The 14972-nt window shown below is 37.5% G+C and overlaps 1 protein-coding gene across 1 annotated transcript in view; it reads right to left on the minus strand.

Moving 5' to 3' along the window:
* The window catches only part of LOC139127917 (fibrillin-3-like), a 19502-nt gene continuing 4530 nt past the window's right edge, over positions 1 to 14972 (minus strand). The window contains exons 8-29 of the mRNA XM_070693773.1: positions 14512 to 14778; positions 14060 to 14212; positions 12629 to 12810; positions 12268 to 12448; positions 11837 to 11974; positions 11434 to 11562; positions 10729 to 10854; positions 9508 to 9777; positions 8702 to 8836; positions 8352 to 8477; positions 7577 to 7708; positions 6570 to 6692; positions 6122 to 6265; positions 5538 to 5666; positions 5131 to 5253; positions 4468 to 4590; positions 3892 to 3967; positions 3020 to 3075; positions 2356 to 2630; positions 1569 to 1679; positions 749 to 857; positions 1 to 492 (exon numbers count right to left, since the gene is read on the minus strand). Of these exons, the coding sequence (XP_070549874.1) occupies positions 765 to 857; positions 1569 to 1679; positions 2356 to 2630; positions 3020 to 3075; positions 3892 to 3967; positions 4468 to 4590; positions 5131 to 5253; positions 5538 to 5666; positions 6122 to 6265; positions 6570 to 6692; positions 7577 to 7708; positions 8352 to 8477; positions 8702 to 8836; positions 9508 to 9777; positions 10729 to 10854; positions 11434 to 11562; positions 11837 to 11974; positions 12268 to 12448; positions 12629 to 12810; positions 14060 to 14212; positions 14512 to 14778 (3092 nt within the window). The 3' untranslated portion in view covers positions 1 to 492; positions 749 to 764. The remainder of the gene's footprint in view (positions 493 to 748; positions 858 to 1568; positions 1680 to 2355; positions 2631 to 3019; positions 3076 to 3891; positions 3968 to 4467; positions 4591 to 5130; positions 5254 to 5537; positions 5667 to 6121; positions 6266 to 6569; positions 6693 to 7576; positions 7709 to 8351; positions 8478 to 8701; positions 8837 to 9507; positions 9778 to 10728; positions 10855 to 11433; positions 11563 to 11836; positions 11975 to 12267; positions 12449 to 12628; positions 12811 to 14059; positions 14213 to 14511; positions 14779 to 14972) is intronic.

A 14972-nucleotide genomic window follows, 5' to 3' on the forward strand; every position in this document is an offset into this window, starting at 1 on the left:
TTGATTGTTCTCGTGAATTTTATTGTCCATAAATATGCGACTTACATCGCGATTACAAAAATTATTCGAATAAAAATTCTAGCAGACGAATAAAACCTGTGCAAGGCGTCGGCAATTAGGACACTGAGATTTCTATTATGAGTTAAAATCGAAATACTGAAATAAAATCCCACCTTCAGTTTAGTAAAATAAAGAAAAGTTGTTCAAAGGACATCTTAAGAAATATCTTTTCGACACAATAGTTTGTTCGTATCAAAAATACATATTAAAATTGGAGTATGTACACCAGTTCAACATTTTAAAACTACAAATTGGGCATCGTGCTGATAGAGCCACGAGATATTCGTTAGAACTATGATTGTTACAATCAAGGTTACTGCAGGATTGTTGATTCCAGTCGAACGCCAATGATGTATGTTTATTTCAGTCCTTCCGAACTTACAACCAACATTATATACAATTGTTATCGATCACCATGTAGCGATACAGGACCTGTTGAGACACAAGGTAGAGCATGATTTTAGCATTCAAGCCAAGAGGAATCTTCATATGATACCTATCCGGGTGTGCAACATGGAAAAGGTTACATGCCCTTAAATATATCAAAATCCCCAACACACAACACACACACACACACACTCTCTCTCTCTCTCTCTCTCTCTCTCTCTCTCTCTCTCTCTCTCTCTCTCTCTCTCTCTCTCTCTTTCTCTCTCTCTTCATATTATTATTTACTTAATAATTAACTTACTGCAGTAGGAACCGTTTTACTGGTAGTACACGTAGGAGCGTTCTCTACTTCGCCTTGAACTGCGGCCACGTTCGTTTGTATATCCCGTCGGCGATGGTGCCATCCTTGCCTGTCAGGGAAAGAATTTTGAGAAGATTGTTCATGTCAGCAAAATTAACTTGCTAATTGTTTGACCGCAATTTCAAGGGGCAAGTGAGGCAAGCAGCATTTATCACAAGTACGCTTGCTTTTCTTGTGTGATCTGTTGTTTCATGAATCACACGATTGTTAATTACATAACAATAAAGACGACTCATATAATGACAGTTCAAAAAATATGAAGCTTTCATTGTATTTTTTTATCCTATGGCATCATACTCTTGTTGAAGCTGAAAGTCAATAACAAAGCCATTCGGAGGATACGCCTAACGACATATCCATTTTCGTATTGTATGTAAAAACCTTGTCTTTTAAAAAGAAACACTTAAACGAAAACAAATATCACAATGCTAATTTTCTTTTCCAGCAAAAGTGCCCAACCATCTAGTATCCACGCCTTAAAGGTAGGGGATTCGATCCCGGGGATTGAGTTTGTTCTAGTCTGTAAGAGGTTTATTAAGGAGTCACGGCCTATTGTTTTCCATTGAAATTGTAATCAAGAAGTAAATTTCCTGGTAAGACAATCTGACGCCTGAATCATGCCTTTAACTGTGTTACTAGAGCATTTTTCTTCTTCAAACTGCCTTAAGTACACACATACGACTTCATGGCGTCCCAGTTAAAAAAAGTCGACAAAATGACTCATGGCACCGGAAAGCGCACATTGTATCACACTACTTACAAGTCTGAGTGAACGTTCCCTTTCCTCTGTACCATCGGCTATGTACGGCCTTACAAACTGTCGACCAACTGAACTCTGCGAGTAGAACACGTCGTTGTATACTCCGTCCTCCTGCAGGTGGAAACAATTCACAATGTTTGTTTCAAATATAATGTTGGCAGATACCAGTTGCACATTTACTTGCATAAACATGCACTTGTGACCATATTAGTCTAATCAAGTATATTAATATCATTATAAAACGGCTATAAATACATAGATTTAGCTGATTTTCATGACACTTGCCATTCTATAAGGATTATTCTACAATGAAAACCTAGCGTAGTCCTGTTTTTTCTTCTAATGAGTTAGCAGGAATGTTTTGTAAGGGTTATCCCTATGATATTGATTTAAAGATTTAATAGAAAATCATGTGCAGTGATACAGAGTTATCAACTCAATAATAAAATATAACCGATAAAGAGTTTGACGTCCACTGGACGATTAGTTTTAACAAGCACGATAATGTCCCCTTACAAGACTGAACTAATTTGGTGCTTTGTCTCAATGTTGCAGTAGAGGTATAACGTAATGTTAATAACATCCAGTGCTGTTCTGAAAAGCACAACTGGTCCAAAACTGTTCCAGGTAATACACTGAAGCCTCTAAACCCCAGAACAAAGTAACACAAATGAAAAGATTGAATCTTGCAACTCTTTGAAGTAAATTCAGGGGCTTTTATAAAGGAAAGAGTGAACTATTTTTGAACGAACTCTTAGGAGAGATTGAATAAACACTAGAATGTTACCTCTATCCTCGGGGCATATTTCATCGCCCTGGCAAGTTCGTTCAATCGTTCGTCCGAATCAGTAGATATCGTATCAAAGTAGTCTTTGTCACTCGAAGACTCGTATGTCAGGTACCGGACAGCGTAACTGTCGTCGGTTGTTCGGCTACTGGACGCTTTTCCGGCTCGCGCTGCCGCTCCGCAGCAGCAGATGACACAGACAAGTATTCCGATGATTAGTATGAAAGCCAGGGCGCTCAGAGTGGATGCCAGTATAACAAGCAGATCGGTGCTACCTGTAGAATTTGAACCATACACAGATTTATCAAAGTTAAAAACAATGTACAATCTTATTGACAAACAGGATAATTTGTTTCACCAAACGCCATTTCACATGAAAATCACCGAAAATTACCACTTGTGTCCTTACTGAAGTTTAATTCTTACAACAACAGTTTGACAACTTTTTAATATCATCAGTCTCTAAGGTCTCATAAAAAGGTATTGAATGTTTTTCTTGAATACTGTTAAATGAAAAACCGATGCATTGACAATAAAAATAGTTACCAACTTTTACATTTTGAAATGGTGATTTTTCCTAGTGTAAATATCCCATGATAAATGATGGAAAACAAATTGAAATATCATATTCAAAGGAAAATCTTGTGCAAGTTGAAGATCTTACCATCGTCATCTTCTACCACGTCGCCACATCTATCACCTTGGAAACCCTCAGGACATCTTTATTTGAGAGAAAGAAAAAGTGACTCAGCAAATATGAATACCGTGTAATTGTCTTCAATGTAATGCCACTTTAAATTAATATAGGCTCTCTCCTTGGCCTCTTTTTATCACCATGGTTTGTCTCACGAGGCATGAAGGAGTGAAAATAGCTTACGTATTTTTTTCAAAGACACGCTCAATGTTTGTATACAAACAAAATCATCCAAAATTATTGAGCATCCTGCAAGTATTTGGATATTTTAGAAATTTACGAAAAAAGAGGTTTTTTAGTTTTTGTTAATTGTTGTGCAGACTTCTGGTATGATTCGTCAAAGAAACCTAAAATCCTGAGTCAAATACTGCATGTCAAGTCAAATAGGTGTCAATATTGCATGTCAAGTACCAATATTGTATATCAAATCAAATAAGTATCAATATTTTTGCATATAAAGTCAAACGAGTATCAATATTGCGTAGGAGTCGAATAAGTATCAATATCATGGGTAAAATTAAATAAGTATTGATATTGCATATAAAGTTAAACAATATCAATGTTCAATTTAAATCAAGTGTCAATATTAAACATTACATCCAATAAGTATCAATATTGCATATAAAGTCAAACAAGTATCAATATTGCATATTAACTAAGAACTTTTCATATTTGATCGTTTGTTGACTCTTTAAATGCAGTTTGACTTACAATTCAATTGTTTTACCAAGTACTAGTCGTAATTTTTACTTTCCTTCCAACATGTAAAACGCACTGAGACGTACATGCAGTAGGTTTTTTCCCTAAAAAGCGATGATAATTATTGTAAAGGAAATGCTTACTCGCAGCTAAGTCCTTCATTTATGCTGCCAACGCAGGTACCTCCATTATAGCAATGATCGTCTGGACATGATAAGCCTGAAATTAATAATTGCAAATATATTGACTTATCAAATAGTAATGTGTCGCTTATAGTGAATCACTCGCATAATCTTTAAGGAATATATAACCTTTTCCTATAGAAATAAGAGGAATATCTTGGAACTGTTGGGAATTATAACATTGATGAGACGCTTCCGTTATGGTAGTAGACTTTATTTACTTGCCACTAACGGTCATTACAATAATTCTAAATATTTGCCCACAGACATAAAATATTTTTCAGAATTTTAAATGAGCCAATCCATTCATTTAGATGCACAAAGCAAGTCCGCACTAAATGGCTTATAGTTAAATGACGGATAAATCTGACTTTCTATGAGGTCACATATGAGGACGTTCTCATCATGTTAACATGTTATAAAATCCAAATTGTAGTACAGAAATCTATAAAATACTGTTCATGAAACCTTTATTCATTAGGCGTAACTGATCAATTCTCTACAACATCTGCGTGTAGTGAAGTGTATTGTTATTACCTTCACAGCCGCTACCGTCTGTATGGAATCCGACTCTGCATACACATTCAAAGCTACCCATAAGGTTATTGCAGATTTCATACGACTCGCAGTCATGCAGGTTTTCACGGCATTCGTCAATATCTGTGAAGATTGAAAGCCATGTATATTGAAAGTTATGTATTTCGGAAATGGCAGTACATATGTGTGATAGCATCACACGAAGACACAATTCCTACAGCATTACAGATAGTTGTAAATCTGATATCATCAGTTGTAATCTTGAGCGAAAATTATATATCGCTTGCGATAATTATGGAACAAAATCTGATTATAAAGAGGGGGAGATTTACACCTTAGGACAGCGCATTATGTAACCTATGATTACCGCTGAACAATTGATTTTATACGCAAAAGGATGTCTCTGTCTACTTTTCTGTTCACGTCATAACTAAAGTATAGTAAGTTTGACCTTGTTGCATGTTAATTTTTTGATGTTATAAGCATATTTATGAATATTACAAGGCAAATAAAAAACAACAAAACAATTTTCGACTTGTTTGCAAGGACCACGATTATGTTACTCTAGACCAATCCCAGCGCTTCATGGAACACTTCGTATCAAGAAGGGGTGTGATTTGTCATCATGGGGTCTAAATACTCAATTCGAGTTCAAGTACCTACCTGAGCATGTCCTCTCGTCGGCTTCAAGCCTGTAACCGCTGTTACACTCGCATCTGTAGAAGGGCGTTCTGTCAATGCACACTTGTTCACAGCCATCGGTTTCCCGTACACATTCATTCACAGCTGTAAAACCAAAAGAGTTTTTTAACTGTCTAACCTTTCAAGATGATTTGTTCTATTCTTAGAGCACAAGCATGGCGATCTGGGTGCATTTAATATTTGTATAGCTCTGTCCTATCAGATATTATTCAACCCTTTGTCGCAATTAAGAAACTTATTTTAACCACTCCCTCCGTTCGCCTCATAAACCCACTAACCAAAAAAACGATAGACTGAAATAACATGACATTCACACTTGTTTATGCATTTTAAAAGAAGTCCTAAAACAGCCAGGAATAATAACATACCGATGCATCCAAATGTACCAGGTGCTGTATTGAGTTCATAGCCAGGGTCACACATGCATTTGTTGACATTAGATTCCACGTAGCAAGTACCATGGTCGCAAGTTTCGCCATTCGGACAAGATCGCGACGCTATACGAAAAAAGAGAGAGTATTTTTTACAAACAGATCTCTCATGATTTTCTTCTTGTCCAAGTTATTTGAACATGTCATCTGTAATACGACTGTACATGTGCAAATCGTGAAATAAGCAATTCATTATTATCCGAGAGGCTGTGTATATCTGTCCGTCTTCAACGAGCACGAATCAGCTTTCTACCTGCCCGATGTTCGTCTCTAGCTAAGTAGTCAGGCATTAGCACCTCGGATTAATAATACTCGCTTCCTACAGTCTTCCTTACACCTTCAGCGTAGAAATTTGAGCCTTGCCGCACAAAGTCATGGGCGATACCATGCAACTCCAGTCACATCACAATCTCGTGTAGCACATTTTAAGATACAGTGTTAAGATCATTAAAATGCAAGGGACAACCATAAATGTGCAGCAGTGACATTTGTTTCTCTTCATCATTGCCGTTGAAACCTACCTGCGCAAACCCGCCCGTCTCCTTGCGTGTCGTTGAAACCAGGTGAGCATGCGCAAGTGTATCCATCCGGAGTTGAAGCTGTTGTCATTGTATTTACGCATAGCTGAGGACAGGTACTCAGGTCCATTGCACATTCATCGATGTCTGTAATAAAACAATATCAATAGAATCGCAATTGAGCCATCTTACATCAGCTGAAGGTATCAGAGGAAACGATATTTTGTTGCATACTTTGATAGAAGAAAATCCGCCAGTTTTTTTAGCCAGAAATGTATTGTGGAGAGCCTGCAAAGTTTTTCGAGATTTGTAATGGAGTAATTATAAAATAGGATCAGATTCTTACTGGAGATAGCCAGTAGAGATTGTCAGCTATTTTGAGCAATATGCCATGGAAAGCTACATGACTATGATATGAGAATTGTGTGAAAGTAGAAATTGATGTACTTACCGTCACATGTAAGACCGTCAACATTTAAGACATATCCATCATTACATTCGCAATAATGTCCACCGATGATATTATTGCAGGTGTGGTCACAGTCTCCGTTGTTACTATTGCACTCGTTAATGTCTGAAACAGGGGGACATTTGACATGATAATAATAATAATAATAATAATTTATTTTTCTAAAGCGATTTCCATCAATAAAATATCAAACCGCTTTACAATAAAATACAAGATGAAAATACAATAATAATAAAAGTACCATAAAAATGCTCTGGTTAAAATACAACAAGTACATTAAAATACTCCGTTAAAAATACAAACTCTACAATGCAACATGATATGAACATCAAAACGATGACTTAATCATTATAGTACTTTCTGAAGAGATATGTTTTCAGAGATGTTTTAAAAGAGGCAACAGATGGTGACAATCTAATTTCTTTTGGTAGGGCATTCCATAAAGTGGGAGCAGCATTAGAAAAAGAACGGTAACCAAAATGTTTCTGTTCCCAGTTCACCGGCTCCAAAATTGGTGTGAACGCTGAGCGTGTAAACCGTTTAGGAACGTGAACTGTGATAAGATCAGAAAGATAAGCAGGTGCTTGATCATGCAAAATTTTATACACAAAAAGAAGAATTTTGAAATTAATTCTAGCATGGATAGGCAACCAGTGAAGCTCACGTCTCACTGGTGTGACAAAAGACATCTCCATGACAAAATCACACAAGATTTTTCATGATGCAAAGTAACTGAATTGCAGGCCTACTTAATGTCTGAAGGTTCATTGTGCAGTAAGATAGTTAAATTTGCAGGGGGTCACTTGACCAGATGAAAACTAGAAGTCATTCGTCAAGTGACTACAGATTAAAAAATACTATAGATTATATATTCCCAACGGAACCGACAAAGCACCACGTGCATGTCGTGTCCGCGTCTGACGCATGCAGGCACGTATTCACACAAAATGAGGCTGATAAATGATATGGAAGCCAAGGCTGTGACTTACCCACACAGGTAGTTCGTGTGCTGTCGCTATATTCATACCCAACATCACACTCGCACAGATAGCCGCCGTCGTTATTGACGCAGATGTTGTAGTCAAGCGTGCAGTCGTGTTCACCTAAGCATTCATCGACGTCTGTGAGGATACAAATTTCGAAATTAGCGGGGGAAAGTATGAACAAATACAAAACTAGAAAAATTAGATTAGTATCTTTCACGTCTCAAACGTGTTTCCTATAAGATTATATACACCGCCATTCTCAAAATTGTCAATTATTATATGTCAAAAATATTGTAAAGCTATAGGGCAAAAATGCGGCCTTCCATTGTCTATTTGCCCGTCAACTCAACTAACAGAAGCAGGTTAATAAAATATGACATCCGCTTCGAAATTGTCGGTCCTATAGATGTTAAACATTCGAAAGATGGACGTTTTATATTTTCGGCTTTGTGTAAAATACATGTTCTCATTTTCCTTCCATTATGATTCTCTATCAAAATTGGAAATTTGACTGTCATATATTGTACTTCTGCTTGTCGATCTTCCCTAGGGCTAATGTGTGGCACCTCTGAAGTTTTTAACCAATTGGTTGACTGAAACTAATTGTATTTACTCTGTTATTTCTGAACAGCCTATAATCTACTCAATGGCCATGATAGTTTAAGATTCCTCAAGTTGCTGTAAATAATGCCAATCTGTTGATTGCCAGCTTGTCTATGTATGCAATGAAGCAGAACACAAAGTACCCCGTTGCCAGAACAATGAATAATGGCGTTACCTTGGCATAGACCATTTACAGTTTCCTCGTAACCACTATTACAGGCACATGTGTACGATCCCTGTGTATTGGTGCAGGCGGCATTAAGCTGACAGGGACCAGGGCTGGCAGCACACTCGTCAATATCTGGAAAAATTAAACGTTACAAACAGTTAATACCATTGCTGCCAAAGAAACCCCAGCTGTCTGTAGTTAAGAGATATTTCTTGGAGTAAAAACGTTGTCTCCCAGCGATCGTCGCTAGAAAAATAAATTCTGACAAGCTGCAGTAGCATCTGGAGAGAATATATTTACACGTCATTGAAACTTTAAAAAATTACAATGTGAAGTCAAAGGAATAGATCACTAACCTGTGCAGGTGCGTCCATCTCCGCTGACATCCTGATAACCAGTAACACATCTGCATTGGTATGAACCGACCGTATTCAGACACTCTCCACCAACGTCTGAACACGTGTCCTCGCCGTTTGAACATTCATCTTTATCTGTTGGTGATTCAGAACACTTGTTGTTATCTCTATGCTTGAGCAATGCCGCTGTCTGTACTTGTAAACGTGTAGATGGTCACATTTCACTGAATTATACAACATATCGTGCTATTGCCTCATTGCCATTTGTCCTTGAGGTGTTTATAAAAGAATAACTATGAGCTACTCAGCAAAGTTAGCACAACCGATATTCGAGTCAAACACGGTTTTTTTGTGGAGGGGTTTTGTATGTTTTCTTTTTGAATGCGCCTTTTTTAATTATTCAAGTTTCCCAAAGAAAGAGGAAAACTTACTTTAGCTCTGTAGGTTTTACGTTGATCAAAAACTATCGATGAATATAATTTTGAAGTTCGACATCAAAATTAATTTCTCGGCAGTAACATGACCCACTCAGTTTACAGTATTTTATTAATTGATAACTAGTTTTAAACCTACAATGTCAAGAAAAGGTAATAGATGAGGGCGCGCATGCGCAATATCTTTACCTCATCCTTGACATTCGATAGAGCAATGACAACCCTGGATTTATTATTTCTAACATCAATTGTTGGCGTTAAAACAGGGAATGGTAAAGGAATTTTTGCCTTGACGAGGTTTCGGATATATGAAGTCACATGACCGTTACGGCTTGCGAGAGCAGGAAAAACTAGTCACGTGTTGCCACGTACCTTCACACTGGTTTATCTTCCCATCTCCAGTATATCCGGCCACACACGCACATTGGTAGCTTCCAACTGTGTCCGTACACGTCGCCCTCTGGGGGTCACAGTCGTTGTAATTGAGGTCACTGCATTCATCAATATTTGAGCACGTGACACCGTCTCCTTCGTAACCAGTGTCGCATACGCACTCGAAGGAGCCAACTGTGTTCACGCAGTGCGCAGGGGCATTTGCGTCGCAGTTGTGAGGATGAAGTGTACTTGTGCATTCGTCAATATCTGTCATTACAGAAAAAAAACAAATTATCTGACTTCTCGTTCGCATCTACCAAGAACACGACTGGAACTAACTTGGGATAATTGAATCTTAATATTTTTCAAATTTCTCAAAAGTGTTAGGTGTCATATAGCTGAATCTTGCAATATTACAAATGTCTCATAAAAATACGCGTGTAACTTAAAAATAAAAGTAGATGCGCTTACATTTGCAGATTAAAACGACATTACTTCGCCATTTAATTATCCCAAATGAGTTCCAATCGCGTTAAATGGGTTAAGAATTCAAATAACCATAAAGTCTATAATTAACACGATTGAAACTTATTTGGGACAATTGGATCTTTATCTTTTTCGAATTTCTCGAAAGTGTTAGGTGCCCTATAGCTGGATGTTATAATATTACAAAATACTCCTACAAACTGGTGCATTGCTTAAGAAAAGCAGACGACCTTATATCATTATATTAAACCTACATTTCTTCACTATCAAATTATACCAACTTAGTTCCGATCGTGTTAATTATTAGTAATTTTTTATGATTGCGCCTATTTAATTGATATACAATCTACTGGTATTTTGGTGTCAAATACTGAACGGTATTAAAAATTATATAATGTGGCTGAATCCTAATGTTTCATTCTAACATACTGAAAGTTGCGCAAATTAGCGCATTCAATGTAAGCGATTTGTGCAACGGTGTTGCAATGCGAAAAATGTATGTCAAATACAAATCTGATCACGTGTGATATTTCGAGACGAGTAACAGGTATTTGCGAAGAAATCAATACCTCAATGGTGGTTTGCACTCTCGCTGGCATCACAAGAAACATACTTTTACCAAACTTGACAAACCTCCGTTTAGGTCTAACATCACAGTTACAAAAGACTACCTAAGTGCAGCAATCATAATAGAGAACGCGAAAATTCTAGTGCTACTGTAGACTAATTTACCTTGACATTCGTTTCCGACCGCTTCGTAGCCAGTCGCACACGTACATGTGTAGCCACCATCTGTATCTTGACAGATACTGTTTGTTGGGCAAGGATACTGGCCTTCTTCAACGCATTCGTCAATATCTTCAAGTAGGTGAAATAAAGGAAAACATTTAATTAAAAATGGCTGACAATAAGTAAAATTCATAATTTGCACATGCCTTGCCGATGGACAGTCAGTTTTTCACGATTATATTCATATCATATCCATTTTTGATATCACTTACAGAACTCGTGTTGATAATTCTTCAGCAATAAACACAAGTGATGGTTATACCACGACATTTTGACCAGTTCACGACATCTATGCACCAGCGATGGCGAGTTCATTTATGGAGTGAACCGGTCGAAATCGAGAGAGGCATAGCCGTTGCTGTGATTTTTTCTTGCTATTTATGTCATAACAGCATATGGATATTCTGGCGTGATACGTCAAAAAAAAGAGTTTTATTGGCTTAGAGCTCGCGCCTCTCCAAGCCTATATTTTACACGTCTTGACCAATCAGATTGCCGTCTTTGTGCCACTAGTACACTGGTATGATGTAATATCGGTTTTATTGTGATTTTCTGAAAGCGGCAAATGTGAACTGAATTCGATTAATACACACATAGCACTCCAATCCTACTACTCTTGAAATTCAAAAATGATAACATCCGACTTACTGACACATGTGTTGTCTTCAACATTTAACTTATAGCCATTGTCACACGGACATGTGTATGACCCAATGTTGTTGGTACAGGTGGAGTGTTCAGGACACGTATCTAAGGATTGCACACATTCGTCAATATCTGAAATGTAACAATTTGAAAAAGTTTACTTCGCGCACCTTGATTCAAATGAACAGAAGAGTCTCTCTCTCTCTCTCTCTCTCTCTCTCTCTCTCTCTCTCTCTCTCTCTCTCTCTCTCTCTCTCAATAAAGTGTATGTCTCGGGAAAGAAGTTATTTTGAATATCTTCATAATGAGCATCCTCATTAGATTGTTTTGTTAGTGTCCACACATAAATCAGTGACACAGATTTTACAGTAACTTTATTCCATATGTAAACACTGCTATTTGTTACCTTGGCAGGCAGTTCTCGTTACCAGTGAATAGCCATCATCACATGAACATGTGTAACTACCATCCGTGTTCGCGCAGTTTTGTTCACAGAATGGCAAACCTGGGTCAAGGTCACCGCCTAGTTGACATTCATCGACATCTGAAAAAAAACCACATTTTAGTTTCTTGAATTTCATTTTTGTCTTACGTCCGATGATAAGCGAAAGATAAAATGAAAATCTAAAAAATAAATCAAACACATCTACAAATATTTATTGCAAAATGCGTTCCAAAAACAAAGAATACATTCTTGTTTTCAAATGTATTACATGAAATCAGACATTTATTCAACAATAAGTACTGCTTTTGCTTGTAATATATACACATTACGTCAACATTTGTAATGCTTAAACATCAGAACCTATTTTAATTACATCTTACTACCATACTTACCATAGCATTGGAAGCCATCTCCTTCAAGTCCCGTTGGACAATCTCCACAGTCTGCCGTGGTGCTGGGTGCTGACTGGTCTGTGCATGTCACAGAGGGGAAGCAGGGACTGTCCAGGCATGCGTTGAAGTCGTTCTCACAGAAATCGCCACTGTAGCCGGCTGGGCAGTCACATGTGACAATCTGTGATACACGAGAAAGGGGAATAGCTTAGATTATACATATTAACCAGCGAGTCTCACAGAAAACAGTTATCAGAATGTTCATACATTAAACATTTCCGAGAAACAGGGTCGAGTTTTCATGGAACTTACCCCCCCCCCTCCCCGTGAGTGTAATAGTAGTGGTTTATGCTACACTTGCCTTGTACTTGTCATTGTTAACATCTGAACCATCGACACTCGTGTCGTAGTTACAGGTTCCACTATTTTGGCAGTTACATATCCTTACTTCCACCACGAGTACTGATGACGCAGTGCCGTCAGATGCCTCAACTTCAAGGCCCATGTTGTTCAGGCTGCTTGGAGTCCACTGCAGTAATCCGGCTACGCACATTGAGAATACAGAGAGATGAGGTTTTGCGATAGCAATTATAGGTTTGTAACTATTGAGTTTTACACAATCCACCAACTTATCAGTAAGTTACTTTCAATATTTATCAAATTGTAAAATATCCATTGTGTACATGACTCTTAAGGATGTACGATCGGTAAAATTAAAAGTAATGTCATTTCTCTAATTGTCGATTTTTGGATTCTCCTTTGTAAGTATTATCAAATGTGTGATAAAATATAGGGGTCACCGCGCTCGTTTTTGAAATACATGACCATGAATTTTGCCATTTATGAGAAAAAATGCTGAGTCAGCATTTTTTCACCAATGCATTTTCTATGGACGAAATAATTCAGTGCTGTTTATCTCAAAAGTTAGCGCGGTGACCATATCATTTTATTTGATCACTATTATTTATTTCTCTAGACTGAGCTTTGTGCAAATTTACATGAAAATGACAATAGTAGAAATTGATTTTCCAGCAATTTCAATGTAATCCTATGGGAAGTGACAAATTCCACGCGCGCGTACCGCTCGTACATCCTTAAGGACAGTTTTTGAACTTTCTCACTTTCATAATTCTTTTCTGATCTACCTCTTGTAGAGGCTCATTTCAAAGCTCTTGGTGTAAGAAAAAATTTCACCATCTTAGTTTTTCGAAAACCTATTTTTTTCCTGGGAGTTAACACAGGGATAGACATCTTTGAATTTCAAACCTTTGAATATCGGTAAATCTTGGGTGATTCATTACTCCAGTCCAAAAATTTGCATGGTGAACCCCGATTTTAATTTTCGATTTTGAAAGAGAATGTTGGAAAGATTCTTTGAGCAAAGGTTTAGAGGTGCGTATTTGTTTAAGCAAATTATTTTATCTCTTTGAGCGCCAAAGTCAACTTTTGTCACATTTATAAAGTGTACCCTAGTCAAACTTTTTTTCAGATTTCTGCCGAAATTTTGATGAAAACCTGTAGCCAATGAAATGTGATGTCCATTTTGTGCAAAATAGTAAAAAAAATACAGAAAAATTCGAAAAAACTTGTTAAAATTGTGCACTAAAATTTTGGTGGGAAAATTACAGCACTCTTAAGGTTATTGTGTTTTTCATATATGATATGGTATGAACTTTAGCTCTGAAGAGTTGACATCTTTCGTCGAACAATGTTTACACAAGAAATGTATTATGATCTGGCATATGCAATCATAACGCTATATGTCTTGGTTGGGTATAAAAACAAAACTTACTTGATGGATCGATGGTAGCGCCAGTGGGGCTCTTCTCAAGACTGAATGTGACGGTGTCCCCGTTTGCGTCTGTGGCGGTGTACTGTAGAGTAACAGGATCCCCAACCTTTGTTTCAAGAACAGTCGTTCCACTAATAACAGGCGGGAAGTTGTCTGTAGAATATTTTGAGAAATAGGCATTAGGGATATCATGTGACAATTTATGTGGCCTTTTACCTTTATTACACGTCATCATCAGTAAACAATAAATGCCATCCGCTAAGCATGAAACTCCTTTACTCTCAAATATTAACACGCGACCAAAAGGTTGGTGACAAAAAAAATGAAAAATCACGTAAATTGTCTGACCAGTCACCACACGATGTACCAGTAACTCATTGCATGTAATCACATAAAGTTATTAAAGAATTAAATGCAAAATACTTTACGATGGAGGGGTACAAACTGTATACCTAATTGATTGTCAGTTTCTGTGAATTCCTCAGACGCTGTCTTTGTTGCCATGGCAATGCCTAGTGTCCTAGTTGCCAGGGCGTCATACAAGCATTCCTTATCGCCGCCACATACAAGCCTTGCAGTGTTGAGGTAGTCCGGATCTCGATTTGTGTATCTGGTTACGAGCTCGTCGTAGAAGAAGGGAGTGAAACCAGGACGGTTGATAGATGACCACGTTTCTGTCTCGGCATACGTGAATAGTGACGTCTCGTTTGTTACCATCCCTGCAATTCAAAATATAAGAAAGTAAAGTATCACGTAATTTCTTACAGTCTTCATGTTGCAGATATCTTAAAATATCTCTGTTAAAATTATCTACACACTGAAAAGAATGTAGACAGGGAGATAGTGGGGAAGGTAGGTATTCATGTATGAATGTAGGTAGGTAGGTAGGTAGGTAGGGAGGGAGGGAGGAGGG

This window comes from Ptychodera flava, unplaced genomic scaffold (genome assembly GCF_041260155.1).
Source record: "Ptychodera flava strain L36383 unplaced genomic scaffold, AS_Pfla_20210202 Scaffold_39__1_contigs__length_1403739_pilon, whole genome shotgun sequence".
Lineage (NCBI taxonomy): Eukaryota > Metazoa > Hemichordata > Enteropneusta > Ptychoderidae > Ptychodera > Ptychodera flava.